Source organism: Trachymyrmex septentrionalis, unplaced genomic scaffold (genome assembly GCF_001594115.1).
Source record: "Trachymyrmex septentrionalis isolate Tsep2-gDNA-1 unplaced genomic scaffold, Tsep1.0 scaffold11, whole genome shotgun sequence".
NCBI classification, from domain to species: Eukaryota; Metazoa; Arthropoda; class Insecta; order Hymenoptera; family Formicidae; genus Trachymyrmex; species Trachymyrmex septentrionalis.
In genome coordinates this window covers 1,814,657-1,830,388 of record NW_017304228.1, presented here as the reverse complement: position 1 = coordinate 1,830,388, position 15,732 = coordinate 1,814,657, and the positions used below count along the sequence as shown (strand labels likewise).

Sequence of the window (15,732 nt, the reverse complement as noted above, 5' to 3'; positions counted from 1 at the left end):
TTTTACCGAACGAGAAATCCACTACAGTGGTGCTGATACAATACATTGTATTTCTTACCTCTATATTTTAAGATAAGAAATACAATAAAAAATAATGAATCATAACAAATCTTATTATTTAAGAAAAAGTTCGTTTAATTTATCTTGATAAAAGTTTATCAAGATTTCAAAAATAGATTTTTGTCTTCTAAAAGTTAAAATATGATAAATTCTTAAAAATATTGTGAGATATTATAAGAATTTTGTTCAGTATTTAAAAACAAGTTTACATATTATGCATTAGTAATGACTGAATGTCGAGTACATTAATATTTGTAACAGAAAAAAGAAATGATGGAAAAGTGACGTACCGTAATTTCGCCGTGTTACTTCCAACGTCGATGTTAAGCATTAAATAATTTACAAATTTATTAGCTGTACATATTATGCAAACTCGCAGAAATACACACCCTTTAAAGAATACTGTACATTTGCAGCGTGATTTGATAATAACATGATTTGGTCTAAAGGGAAATGTGTATTTCCGACAAGTGAAATCGATAATGTTCTATTCATTTAGCTTAACAAACCGTTGAGAACGTTAACTGCGTCTACGCATAACAGCGTGAAAAGTACACTTTGTTCCTTAATGTCCCTAGTCAAAGCGATGAGATTTTGAAGTATAATTAATAATGAATAACTCGTCATATCGTACGCGGCAAGATTGGACGCGGGTTTCGGATGAATAATGTTCACCGGCGGCGGTGGTACAAATGCATCGAATCCGTCCGTATCCGCATCTGTGAATACCAGCGAAGATGGTATCCATCTTACTCTGAGCAGCATGCGAAATAAATATCCAATGACGTTAGTCAGTTCAAACGTCACCACATATAATTTATATTCATATTTTTAATGAATTGTAGAAATTATTTGAACAATTAATATATTGTTTGAATAATTTCTACTTTCTCTAAATTCTTTGAAGAGAAATTTCACTCTAAAGAGTAAAAAGTGAACCAATCTTAAGAGTGACTCAATTTAAAATCTTTAAGAATAAAATTTCATTTTTTAGAATGAGATTCATCTAAAAATTTTATAAAATACAATTCATTAGATTACTGGCAAGTAATTAAAAATCAAATTTTATGTATCATTTGTTGAGTTAAGTATTACGTTTGTTACAATCTAAACTATTAAATTTACTAATAAAAATCTAAAGATCTGTAAGAAGAAATTAGCTTCAAATAGTAGAAATAATTTTTTTAATATAAAAAAAAATACTGTGAAATTACAAATTTGGAGAAAAAATGTTTTTTTTTAATTCTGGTGCAATGTTTACCTGGTGCATGGTGAGACATTTATTCCCCTGATGGCCTTCTCGCCGATATCGATAGCTCCTGAGTCCTGCACCTCCAGCGTGTAAATGCAACCGGAGAATCCGTCGTGGTATTTACCGTAAGTCATTGCATAATCAGGTAAACCACCCAAGTAAACGTTACCCCTTGCATCAAGAATTTGCTGAAGTCCGTCACTGACACCGCTTTCAGTATGTTCGCCATTCAGTTCGATGCTACCGTCGCTTCTTTGACGTTTTAGGATTATCCTGTGCCGTTCCCCATCATCGACGCGCTGGGCCGTGATGCGAATTACAGCGGGACCAGAGCCCAAGTTGTATTGATACTCCACGTATCTGGAAACACAAAAATATAAATATACAAAGATTCAAAATGTCTTAAAATTAGAATAGTGGACGGTTCTTCTGCCTTTTAATTAAAAAAAATTTAGTTCTTTAAACGCATCGTGAGAATACCTCAATTCAAAATTTTAAATAGAAAATGCAATTTTTAATTCAATTGAATTTAAAAAAATAGTGAAATAGACTATAATTGCTATTAAAGTACGCTCGGTATTGCTTACCCATCTACTACAGCAACAGCGATGTAATCATCGGCAGTTAGATCGTTCGGCGTTTGACCATGCCACATGATCAATCCGTAACTCTTATTAGTGCTGATCTCAAGACCGAAAACCTCACGCTCTTCTTCGTGAATCATAACAGATCTGTCTAGTTCCAGCCAGCCGTCTCCTCTGAAGGCAACATCATACGTAATCTCTGCTACTATAAATATATAATCACATTATTCATAATTATTTTATTTCTATTTTTTAATTATTTTATTATACATTTTAAATATACAATTCTAATATAATATAATTAAATCATATTTAACTGTTTGTATGTTTTAATTTAACAGATAGAAGGACTCTTCATATATAAAATAAATAACAATAAATACAGGGCGGAGTAAGAGTCAAACATATTTTAATTTGTAACACAATTAAAAAGAATAAATTACAAATAAAGAAAAGAAGAATAAAGAAAACAGTTTAAATTCAAATATAAAACATTACATTTCTTTATTTATAATTTATTCTTTTTAATTGTGTTACAAATTAAAATGTGTTCGACTCTTACTTCGCCCTATATTTATTGTTATTTATGTTTTAATTATTATAGATACTTTTTATAACGTATCTTATATAAAGAGATCTATATATACAAGCGTTACGAGAAATAATTTTCATCTTTTTTTTTACGTACACATATCTTTAAAAATGTAGGAAATTAATTTTTTTTGCATAATTAATTATAATTTAGATATAATAAATAGTATACATTTTTTTCTCTCTCTCATACTCACACTTTTCGCAATTTTGCCCGTTGTAACCGAGGCGACAATCGCATTTGTAGGAGTCATGGAGATCTGTACAAGTACCACCGTTTCTACATGGGGTGAGAAATTCACATTGTTTTTGCATCTTCTCGCAGTTTCTGCCTGCGTATCCATATTCGCATGTACACGAATAATCATCGTTCAAATTTTGACACTGGCCATGGATGCAAGGATTCGATGAACAAGGATAGTACAGCGTTGTTGGCGATTGCGTGGATGCTGGAGTAGTGATAATGGTATGAATCATTGTTTGATTCGGGTGAGGCTCTGAACAGTCCTCGATATTAGCCGCGTCGATTGATGACTTCATTATATCCAAACTGACTGACGAAACTTCGAGCTATAACATAATTTAACAAATATCCATTAAAAATGGAGTTTCTTCTTTTTTATTGCGATAAACTTTTGTTAATTATTATATATTTTCATCTTATTGTAATACTTTATGTTAGTCCTTATAAATACAGCTTTTTTCTTAAAGATTTTATTGGAAAGTCCTCATTAATTTAATTAGATAAAGTAACTAAATATATTAAGTATCGGATTTTGGCAAAAATTTTTCCTAAAATTTATCATATAATTTTTAACAATTTTTATAAGTATATATTTCTAAATTTTTTATAATTTTTATTTTATATTTTATTATTTTATAATTTTTTTTTTCTCTCTAGGTATATCTTTTCTAAAATTCTTTATATGCATACAGGGTATCTCGTAAGATGGGTCGAGGCCACATTGGGGGCGGAGAATGGATCAAAGGGAACAAAAAATTCTTATACTATTTTGAGATATTTGCTATAGTTTTCGAATTAGAAAAGAAAACGTCTAAGCCAATATACGGTTAAGTCGCGCCGCGCGAATTTGTAGGACGGCCCACACTCGAGCGGCAGCGCCGGCGGTGCACAAGGAGGGGGAAGAAGCGAAACAATAGGACCACCATGCCAGGCTGTGCCAGGCAATGAGCGCTTGTTTTCCCTCTCTGCGCACCGCTGCCGCTGCAGCTCGAGTGTGGGCCGTCCTACGAATCGGCGCAGCTTAACCGTATATTGGCTTAGACATTTCCTTTTCTAATTCGAAAATTATAGCAAGTATGTCAAAATAGTATAAAAATTGTTTGTTTCTTTTGATCCATTCTCCACTCCCAATGTAGCCCATCTTACTAGACACCCTGTATACAATATAAATTCTGAAGTATTCTAGGATCTTCATCGTATAATTTCCATAAAAAAAAAAATAGATAAAATCTGAAGATTAAGGCATTTTTCAAAAAGCTCTATAAATTTAAAACAAAAAAATATTACGAATATTATGATTTTTTTATTAAAGTTGTTATTAAATAATAATACTAGACAGAGAGCTAATTACGGAGTTTGATATTTAATTAAATAATCAATAATTTTGCTTACTTCGCTTATGCATCCACGAAAGCTACGATCAACACCGGCGTTTCGATTGATCGTGATTCTTCTGTGATCAACCCCTCCGATATAAAGAGGCGTATTTAGGTTCATAGTTCTCGCAGCTCCGAGTGACTTGCCCTCCACAAATGGCTCACCATTTACCGACAGTTTCGCATCCTTGAAATCTCGATTCACTGTCACATGCGCCCATACACCAGGTTGAATAGGATGAGGCGATTTTATTGTCGCTATTCCAGAGCCGATATCGAAGCGAAATTCGACGTGCCTATCCTTTATCACGAGTGCTGCAAAATCTCCGAGGCCTTCGTCATTTTGAGAACAATACATCAAGATTCCGTCTCCAGAGTCCGCCGGATTAAAACTCATGGCTACCTTAAGCCTAGAATTAAGTATAGAAAAGGTAAGAAAAATATATTATTTTATATTTTCAAAGGATCTTAAGCAATGCCGTGTGTTAGTTTTTCATTTAGTTTGTTTATTATAAAACTCAATTTGCACATTTTTAGTTTTTATCCTCCTTTACGTAAAATATTTATGTAAATAACTCAATTATTCTTTTTACTTTATACTGTTTACAAAAAAAGAAAGCTAACTGAAATTAATGGCAATCAAATCTGTTACGACTTGCACACGAAAGCACACGTGCAAAAAGATTGAAAAGAACATAGCAGAAAAGGATTTATACATACGTATATGTACATAAACATTTATAGAAGCTCATTTAGGTAAACTATAAAAACAAATATATAAATAATGTTTTTGTCTTAAAACTTACCTCTTTGTTTTATATTTTTTTTTAGCGTTTTACGACATGCAAGGTGATGAAATTGAATAAAACGTTAAATTAACGTATGTGGCTTATTACATTAACTTCTGTTTATTTGCTTTAAAAATATTTATTCGTATAGCATGAGTCTGCTGAGTATATAAACGATCTTTCGTACGTGAAACATCTCTTTCTTTTAATACATATATATATATCTATATATATATATAGATTCTTAGATATATAAGTACAAACATTTTACATATGCTGTCATATATAACTGTCATATACACGTATGTGATTGTTACGACTTTGACGTTTTCTAAGCTTGAGTGGGGACTAACTGTTAAATGCGACTGATTTGGCAGTGACTTCACGTATTACTTTTAATAATTAATAATGACTAAAGTGACGCGTTAAATGTATTAATTAAGAAGCTGTACAAAACGTATTAATTACTAATTCGTAAATATATATATATTGACTGTTGTTCTAACGTTACAGCACCATGTCCATTACAAGGAACTACGCACTATGCAGGCTCGTTACAAACTACCTATTAAGAATTCATTGTTTATTCTTTTTACTATCATAACCATCGCCACTACGCGTAAAGAAAAGTAGGCAGTGAAAAATTGGCACAAAAATAAATCGAACTGACTAATTTTTTCGGATACAGGCATAAACATATCTTAAAAATTTTAGATAGCTCATTATGTACGGTGATTTTTATTAGACGGAGGGAAAAGTTTATTGTTGTGATTGGATAAGTAATGATTCTCTGAGTGCGTAAAATTGGTGCTAGGTCTAGCTAATGTTTTGTGTGGTGCAAATTATTGTGGTGATGTGGCCTTGATCGTGGTTTCCTAATTTGTGCGTTGCGTAATCGTGATCGACTGTGTGTAGTGGTCGAACTCTCTCTTTCCCTGAAAAGAATTTTAGTAATTAGGATGCTTGAGGATGTTCATATGCACTGACAATGAGATTAGTACCTATATTCCAATTATAGTTAAATCTGTTAGTTCGTCAAAGGCGTAAAGATAGATTTTTATAATATATGTTTATATTTATAATATTCTTATATCTAGATAAAGATTTTTTCGTGTTCCAAAAATTTCAGTAGAATACAAAATTTATTAAATACAATTTATTTTTAACTGTACAATTGTTATTAATCATTAATGATATTCGAAACTGCTCACATCTTGTAATATTTTGAAGAATAATTTTCCAGAGAGTGTCTTATAATTATTATTTCATTCATTTTTCGCAGGTGAACTATATACAAATAATCAAAAAAATTCCAAATAAAATGAATATGAGACACAATCACCGTGACAATATGTTCCATCATGTGCGCTTCTAACATCGACTAAGTGCAATTAAGAAATAATTCGTGCACGTGCGTTCGATCGAGCAAAGGTACTTACCGTCTAAGAGCTTTTGGAGTCTCGTGAGCGATGAAAGCTCTGTCGTCATGGAAAGCCGGATCGTAGATGTTTACCGAATGCTCGCATCTTGGTCCCGTCTTCCCGATTGGACAGTAACAATGGAAGCCGCCGACTTCTTCATCAATGCACTCACCTTCTCCGCAAGCACCTAACATCATCATTTAATGTGTTTAGTATTACAATATCTTATTGCTTAAAAACTTTAAATTGTGGAGCAATAAAATATTAAGATTTAAAAAAAATAATATTTAATACACATATATATTATGCATGCAATTTTTAAGATTAATAATTACAACTATTACAAAATAGATCATAATTAATATTGATAGACATCATTGTAGTCACAGCAAACTGGACAAAAAGTATAAATTAAAATGTGATAAATTATCATACCTGGATAGCAGGATTGTCCGATATTGTCGCAATGTTTGCCGCTGAAACCGGCTCGACATAGACATGTGTAGCCGTTTTTCGTGGCTGCTTCCTGACACACACCACCATTGTTGCAGGGATTCTCGGCGCAGGTTTCGCAAGTTGTAATGCCCACACTGTCAGTCTGATCGCCAATCAGATCGACCTGTTTCTCTCCGAGGACTAGTCGGCTGATGCACCCGACGAAACCAGTGTTCGCCTCGGCTTGCACGTTGATTCTGCTGTAGCTGGGCACTCCGCCGATGTAAAGAGGTTCTTTAAGATCGAGACCTTGGCGTCTGCCTAAAGCGACCATCTTGTAAGGGCCTTCGCCGTCCACCAGCATTGTCCCTTCCTTTCGATTGCGTTGAATCTTAATGGTGTGCCACTCGCTCAAGGTGACAGGCTTATCCGCGCGAATGACAGCTGGTCCAGAACCGAGATTGAATCTGTTAAGAAATTCGTTGTATATATTCGTTAATAATGCGCGTTTAGGAAATTATCCACTTTTTATTACAATTTCTATGCTAAATTTAATGTCGATTATTTTTAAATTAAAAATAATTTAAAATTATTTTTAATCATATAATTAAGTTTATATAATTAAGTCAAAATTTTATTTAGATAAAGCTTCAGATAAAAGTCAATTGACTCCATGCTTATTGAAACTCTACAAGTAAAATAAAAGACGCTACTCGTGACACGTTTCGTATATATTTATTAAGATTTTGTTTTATTTACTTGAATTGTGGATATCCGTTATTTAGAGATAAAATGATAAAGTCGCCGTCACCGTGACCAGATTCGTCGTTGTACAACAGAATGCCATCGTAACTTTCCGGTTTGAAAGAGATTTCAATGTTGAACTTGAGGTAGGAGTCAGGTAGAGGAGGGAAAGCGATGTAACTTTCAGGTGCCTGACTAAAATTAGGCACAACTCCTGTTACAACTAGCACCGTAGGTATTTCGACTCGCGATTCTTCATTATTTCCGGAGCAAATGTACGTTCCAGCGTCTTCAGCCTTTACATTAGTTAATTTTAATTTGTTCTGCAAAATAAAAAATATATATCAAATTATCGCGAATGACATAAAACATTTTACTAAAATAATATAACATTTACAAAAATTCAATTTAATACTGGAAATTATTTATTTTGAGTATTAAAAGCACAATAATATTTTTAATACTCAAAATAAGTAATACTACTTTCCATTTTTAAATTTCTATAAGGAAATTATCCTAGGATATTAAATTCCTGATTAGATAGAAATAGGTTTATGATACGTATGCATTTTAAGTACCTCGTAAGTCTGACTGTCACGTGGCAGAAGTCCGCCGAGTTTGTTCCACTGGAATTGTATTGGCGGATCGAGATCTAACCGGCAATCCATTTCCAGACTTGATCCGTACGGCGCCAATTTGGTTTCAATCGCTGGTTCATCGAGGATTCCGCCTGGAAGGTCATAAAATCCTTTGTCCATAATAATTTTCATAATAAAATTAATTATTCGTTAGCTTTATACTTACATAAAACGTATGCAGTTTGAGTGGGCATTGGCAAAAAGTAGATATTTGTGCATTAAAGGAGATATATATATAGAAGAATATACGTGTAATCTTTCACGTAAATACTTCATTATCTATGTTTGCCACATATATATATTAATTGTTTGTCTATTAATTACCGTGGACGATCAAATTGAAGTCCTTCGCGAGTAGGCCTTCGGGTGTGTCAACTGTGCATCTGTAGGGTCCGCTATCGCTAACGACTACATTAGTTAGCCTCAAGACGTTGCCGTACTCCTGTGCGTTTGCTGGTAGGCTCACATGATTCGGTCTCGTCCAGCGATAACGTGGATTGCGTGTTCCAGTGTATGTGCAATGTATATCAACGGTGTCGCCGATGTTTATTGGATCTTGAGACACCTCGATGCTTACTGAAGGCACTGCAGCAGCTAGAATCGAATTATGCATGTTGGCTATATCTGTTAAGATTGATCGTAGAATTAGGAAATGTATATCCTGTTTTGCACATCGTAGCATGAAGATACTACAGTCTTATCGATTTCTAAAATGAACTTCGAGATGTATCATTTGCAGCGTTTTATTTGATGTATCTGTATCTAAACTCCTTATATTATGTTTGAAATTCGTCAGGAAAAATTACGTAAATAAAAACAATTATTTCTTGTCGAAGGAATAATTAATATTAGCATTCAAAGATTGTAGAAGAATATTACATAGAGATTTACTCAGAATAAAAGTTTTAACAAAAAATAGCGTCGAATTAAAATCTGAAGTATATGTATGTTGATTCACACGTATTTGCTGCTGACAAGGATGGGATACGGGTGCACTTCTTCCGCATTAGATTCTTCTACATTTTATAAAAAGATAACTGGCGGGAAACTCGTAACATTTTAGAATATCTTTTCATTTGTTTGTACACATTACCGAGCTTGTTTTCGGTCAAAGAGTCTTCATCATAATTTAATTTAATCCGTATCCTTTCCTCATGGGTTCGTACAGTAAGCAAGAAAGAACAGTTCACTACAAGTAGGAGAACTACGGGACATCACACAACACACATATATCTCAAAACAAACCGCGTCGTCTCTGAAGATATTGGCGATAGCGCGCGTTGCGGCAGAAGCGTTCGTCAGTACCGTCGTTGCACTGAACATAGCCGTCGCAAAAGTATTCCATCGGAATGCATTGTAGGCTTCTGCATTGATACTCCCAGTGCCTGCACTGCGATCGGTACACTGGCATGCAATCCGCAAGCAAATTAACTACTAAATCATAACGCGAGCTTTGTAAAAAACCTAAACTTGTGGAAACGTTCATGGAACCACGTTTGTAATATATACTATATATATATATATATAATCTCATCATAGACTAAATTATACAAAAATTCAAGAGACATCTAAACGTTTAAGTTTTTTAAGGAGTCATATTATTCTGACAAAGTCTAAAATTCGAGATTTTTTTAAAGTCAACTATTGCGTAGATTAATTTTTATTTTAGGGATACACAATCTACCCAAATTTGTCCAGAATTAGGAGTTTGAAGCAAAGCAGGATAGCGGGGTAAACCGATATACTATTATTTTTCTTGTCTGCTTGTTGCAATATCTCAATGGTAATTAACTGAATTACATTTTGTGTTCCGAAGAACATATTGCAAACAATAAATGTCATTTTTTCCGAGTTATTGGTGTGATAATGTATAACATGATATTACGTAGTGTTAGTTTTCAATATTCGTTTTGTATTTCCGAAGGTATAATTAATAAGTGTCTTAAATTTAGTATTTTCTACTTTAAACTTTAAATCAATTAAAGATAGTCTAAACTCTTTTTTTTTTCTATTTTAGGTCATCCTTGCCTCTGGAAACCTACCACCTGTCTGATCATGCCGCGGCGGAAGGAATTGTTCCAGTCTAAATTTTTAAAAAATATTTAATATTTAGCAAATTTGTAATTTATATATTATATAATATATCTTTACATTTTTTAAAAATTTATCTACGCAATAGTTGATTACAGAAAATTTTAAATTTCAGATTGTTTGTTGACGTGTTCCCTTTAATGCTTTCGCACGATGTCTTTTGCTGTTTGTATTGTCTGAGAGTATAATTTGTTGCGCGCTTGTTAGTGATATGAGTGATGCGGATTAGTATAAATTTATAAAATAATAGACTTATTTTTAAATTGCTATTGTTTAAATATGTATTATATATATATTTTAATTATTTAAATTTTTGATAAATAATTCCGTACTGTTTCTTTTTTTTTATTAAGGCAAACGTGAAATTGGCATTTTATATTCGTCGCGTCCGGAATGAGAAATTGAAATCTTCAGATGAACCAGAAATCCAAAATGTTCTATTGATGAAAAATCGCTGAGAAATAGCAAAGTATTTTGTAAAAAAGCATTTGGGATTTAATCCTTTCGGGATATTAAAAGTCAGAATAACATTCCCGAAAGAATTAAAGGCAAAAATTAGGATTTTTCAATAGGCGACACATCATTTAGCGTGTGTACTGCGATCTTCAGTAAATGCATTCGAATGAAAGCAAAAATCTGTGAAATGATGCTGAAACGACGAGACTTAGTGAAAATATAGCTGAACTTACGAGAAACGTTGAAATTAATATAATCGCTGGATACACCGCGGCTCGTCTGGATCTGACAGATGTATCTTCCGCTGTCTTCCGGTTTCACTTGCGTCAGCTCCAAGTAATCTTCTCCAATTCGCGCGTTGGTAGGCAACGATAGCCCCTCTCGGCTCCAATGGATCGTCGCACGTTCGCGCACCTCGCAACGTAAGCGTACAGAATTACCAGCATGAGTTACTACGTCTCTTTGTTCAGCGCGGATCCTTGCATTGTCGTAAGGATGTTCTGCAAATCGTAAATATTAATTTATAGTTTGTTGCACTGAACAATCCTCAAATATTTAATAAACACATTTTAGGCTTGACGGATATTTATTATTGTTTTAGCAAATATTAAAAAATTATATTACGTTTTTATTCCAATTAATGTTTTTATGTACGAATATTCTCAGTAATCACCAATTATCAGTAACATAATTATTAGTTACAATTTTCTAATAATATATATAACTGTACTAATATATAACTCTAATATAATACATATTATGTTACAGTTATATTAGTGAATGAAGAATTATAACTAATAGTTAAGTTATTGTTAATTGTTTGCTGGATTTCACATAAAAAAAAATATTTTTTTAAAGATATAGTATATAATTAAGTTATATATTTTTTCTAAGATTTTTCTTTTAATATTAAATAATTTTTTTTACATAAATGTAATTATTTAAGAGAAAATAAAAAACAAATTTTATACATTGCAAATTTAAAAATCTGATTATTAACTAACCATTAACTAAAACTTCTGCTACCGCTTCCGCCGTTCCTGCTGCGTTCGTTGCTTTGCACACGTATTTGCCAGCGTCGGAATATGTGATGCCATGGAATTGCAAGATGCCACCGCTGTCCGATACAGAATATGGTAACGGACGTCCTATGGCTTTCCACTCGATGTGCAGAGGTTCATCTCCTGTAGCGGTGCAAATTATAGATGGATTTTCTCCAGGTCCTACTGTCTGGCGCGTTGGATTTAATTCAATTCTTGGTGGAGCTAAAATCGAAGAAAAAATTAATTAATCTTTATGCAGTTTTTCTTAAAGAAACTGTTAAAGAAAAATCGATTTCAAATTTACTTATTCTATATGGTTTGAATCTTGCAGTTTGTTTGTACATTAATTTGATGCGTCTTATATTCGTCTCATACTCACATATAATTTCAAGATGAGATTTCGCCCGGAAGAGTACCGTGCCGGCAGGATCCAAGCCCAAACAGATGTACTCTCCAGCAGCGTTTCTATCAACAGTTGGGATACTTAACACTCCATTGTGCACTGTGCTACCTTCGGGGAGAGAACGATGATCGCTTCTCTTCCAGTCCAGATAGATGTGGTCTCCATCTGGTCCGAAGACCTGACAACGCATCTCCACTTTGCCACCGTCCGGGATTCTCAAGTAGTCTTTGGGAATCAATACTCCTCCCTCTGTTTGATTCGGGTCCCTCTGTAAATCATTTTTCGTTAAAAACATGTCATTGAGGCGACAAAATTATAATACTTACAGAATCAGGTTGTGGTCGCTGTCGATCATCGTCGCATGGAATATCGCCTCTGTCGCCAGTGCAAGGCACATAATCGTCATCATCTTCAATGCGGATCTGGACACGCTCTTCGGCTATTCCTACGGCGTTCGTAGCTGTGCAAGTGTAGGATCCTTCATCGTCGGGTGAAACAGAGAATATCTCGTAAACGGCACTTAAAGGAGTAGCCGCTGTTCTGCTATATGTGTCCCTGTAAATCATAATAATGTCACAAAATTATTATGTGATCTAATAATAATTAGCATTGATACAACCAAGTTAAATCATAATTTAAGCTTAATTTTTAAATGCTTAATAATTTATTTATTTTCATAATATTTATTTTCATAATATAATTTATATATAATGTAATAAAATTTTCATTTGTTGCCTAGACACTGCAAAATTGTATTTCAATAATGTAAAAATTTATACTTTAAAATTAATAGTTAAGGTAATTAAAAATTAATTCCTGCAATTGTTATTAACTCATAAGACTGTACGATAATGAAGTGAACTTACTGTATCGTTATTCCATTCACATATTTGCTCCAAGCCACATTGGGTTGCGGATGACCGTTCGCGCTGCACATCAAACGGACTCGACTTCCGCGTTTCACCTGTAAGATACCGTGTTGCGGTGTGATAGTGATCACAGGCATAGACTGCACCTCGATATGCGCGATGACTGACGTCGAGCCGACTTCGTTTGACGCGGAACAGATGTAGGCACCGTCGTCGTTCGCTGTGATGTTCGACAGTCTGAGGAGTCCACTAGGAAGTTGCTCGATGTTGGAGGCGAATGGTCGATTGTCTACGCGAGACCATCGCAACTCGGGCGCTGGGAAACCGGCCTTCGCGCGACACTGAAGATCGGCGGAACCGCCGAGGATGACCGTTTGTATATCTTGTGGATATAGCTCTAAAACTGGAGCTTCACGAGCTGCAATAAAAAGATAATTTGATCTTGAATTAATAAAAAATTGGAACAAAAATGAGTTTTTTATATCGATTTATATGAAAAATCAATAATTTGATGTCAATTGTATCAATTAAAAATGTGCATTCTTTTCTGATTTATATCACGTAACTTTTTAATATAATTTGAAGAATAAAAATTTATTTAATTTAAATATTTTTAAAACCCTTTTTACTTAGTCATTTGAATATAAATTACATATATAGCAGACTTAGTGGAGAATTTTGTTTTTTTTTTAAGTATTATGAACTTACGTTCAACTTCGATGATGGCACTGGCCTCGTAATTGCCTGTGGGGCCAGTAACCCGGCAGAGATATACTCCTCGATCCGAGACCTGGACGTTAATGATCCTGAGCATGTCTCCTACCTGCTGGACACGAGAGCTCATCGTTTCCGTGTACTTGCTCCATTTCACCTGTAGACCTGGGTCTCCGCTGGTGATGCATCGTACTTCAGCCACAGTGCCCTGTTTCACCTCCTGCCGAAACGGTCTGACCGTGACCAATGGTGGTTCTCTCCGAGACATTATCGTAATCCTGGCAGTGGTGCTCGTCTCCGTTCCGCGAACACTCGTCGCGGTGCACACGTATATGCCGGAATCGCTCGGGGTGGGATTGGTGATCGTCAAAATACCGTCACGTTGACTGGCGGTATAAGGCAACGGCAATCCGCCGGATCTCGTCCAGGTGACATTCACATGTTGAGACGGTGTGCAGATCAACCTGACGACATCTTCGCTGGTTCCGGACCATTCGGACGGAGTTATAGTCGGCGGTAAGCCTTGAGGTGGTGGTTTATTAGGATTATCTGCAACGTAGAATGTGAAGTCTTTATTAATAAAGCACGAATTGTAGCTGTAAATTTCAGATTAATACTATTAAATCAATGTTAATCCTTCATCTGCAATCTAGGTCTCTCTTTTGGTACAATCGAATTCGACTCTCAAATTTCTTTGAAATAAAAGACAGCGGAGTCCGCTTCTCCTTTTCTAAAATAAGAGAATTTAATAATGTGTAATAAAGATATTAAAAAATAATTTTAAATTTTTCTACATTTTTTTTTGAAAACCTAGAACAGTAAACCACTTGCACTGGAGAAAAAAGATCCAGACGGAGGATTAAAAAATAATTCTCGTATGATCTATAATAGTTTGAGATTTCAATTTCGTGATGTTCGAGATTTCTGAATGCTTTGACCGTACCTTGAACGTATAAGATGGTCGTCTTCTCGTCTACGCCAACGTTGTTCCTAGCGACGCACTTGTACTCGGCTGCATCGTTCTTCGACGCGGCTGGAAGACTCCATACGCCATTGTAGAATGTCGCCTCCGGACTCATACTTCCGTGTACTCTTATCCAATTCAGTTGAGGTGGCGGATTACCAGTGGCTTCGCAACGGAACTCAACAGGTTCACCTTCTCTCACTTGCTGATACAATGGACTTATAGCGACTCTAGGCTCTACCGGGTTGGTTCCTTAAAGAAGGCATAAAATTACGTTCTATTTACGGATTTGACACGGTTATGATTTGTACCTGGTATTTCCAGCAAGTGTTGTGGAAACGCTGCATCCAGTAATATAATGTATATTAATTAAATAACATTGAGATTTATTAATTAATCTATTCTTTAATTTGTTTCGCAAAATTTATAGTAAAATAATTTACGAGATTATATTAAGTTTGGATACGTAATACAGTTAAAATTAATAATGTTTGCGCTATACCTCCAACAGTTAGTGTGACTTTTTTATATCCAATGTTTGTTCCGTCGCTCACTTGGCAGACATATATGCCGCTATCAGACACCTTCACATCTCTAATTACTAAAAGTCCATTCGAGTCGTCCACGCTTCTATCAGGCGGTAATTGACCACCTTCTTTCTCCCATCTAATGTTCACCGATTCCTATTTTTAATCATAAAAAGAGATTACAATTATGAAAGCATTTTATAAGCCGAGTCAATGAAGAACTTACATGTTCTCTGGATCTGCCTGTGCAATGATATCGGACGGTTTTTCCTGTATGGACGATCTGGAATTCATTTTCTTGTATGTAAACTGTGATTTTCGGTGGAGATATTGGGCTCTGCGTACTAGTTGTTTGCGGTTCTCCAACTGTAAGGGAAATAAAAAATTAATTTGAAAAATCAACAAATGCGATTTTCTCTCTGTTTCTCTCATGATCATGAAATTGCAGTAGACTTGGCGCAACAATAAAACGATATGACGAGTAACAACAGAGAGATATGGAATTACTGAATTGAACAATTCTGTGTGCAAT

The 15,732-nt window shown here is 34.5% G+C and overlaps 1 protein-coding gene across 6 annotated transcripts in view; it reads right to left on the bottom strand.

The window, feature by feature from the left end:
* Positions 1–356: 356 nt before the first annotated feature.
* The window catches only part of LOC108749530 (basement membrane-specific heparan sulfate proteoglycan core protein), a 203,761-nt gene continuing 188,385 nt past the window's right edge, over positions 357–15,732 (bottom strand). For 3 of the 6 annotated variants that reach the window (XM_018488309.1, XM_018488319.1, XM_018488327.1), the window contains 16 exons: positions 15,427–15,566; positions 15,176–15,356; positions 14,653–14,925; positions 13,704–14,258; positions 12,993–13,413; positions 12,453–12,681; positions 12,103–12,394; positions 11,685–11,945; positions 10,914–11,180; positions 9,379–9,537; positions 8,458–8,727; positions 8,074–8,225; positions 7,511–7,818; positions 6,752–7,218; positions 6,335–6,503; positions 5,000–5,830 (listed from right to left, as the gene is read on the bottom strand). In XM_018488309.1, the coding sequence (XP_018343811.1) occupies positions 5,716–5,830; positions 6,335–6,503; positions 6,752–7,218; positions 7,511–7,818; positions 8,074–8,225; positions 8,458–8,727; positions 9,379–9,537; positions 10,914–11,180; positions 11,685–11,945; positions 12,103–12,394; positions 12,453–12,681; positions 12,993–13,413; positions 13,704–14,258; positions 14,653–14,925; positions 15,176–15,356; positions 15,427–15,566 (4,259 nt within the window). In that variant the 3' untranslated portion in view covers positions 5,000–5,715. Of the gene's footprint in view, positions 815–1,321; positions 1,673–1,899; positions 2,102–2,684; positions 3,058–4,123; positions 4,518–4,998; positions 5,831–6,334; positions 6,504–6,751; positions 7,219–7,510; positions 7,819–8,073; positions 8,226–8,457; positions 8,728–9,378; positions 9,538–10,913; positions 11,181–11,684; positions 11,946–12,102; positions 12,395–12,452; positions 12,682–12,992; positions 13,414–13,703; positions 14,259–14,652; positions 14,926–15,175; positions 15,357–15,426; positions 15,567–15,732 lie in introns of those variants that run through there. The other 3 variants (XM_018488293.1, XM_018488301.1, XM_018488334.1) reach the window with 2 other exon arrangements.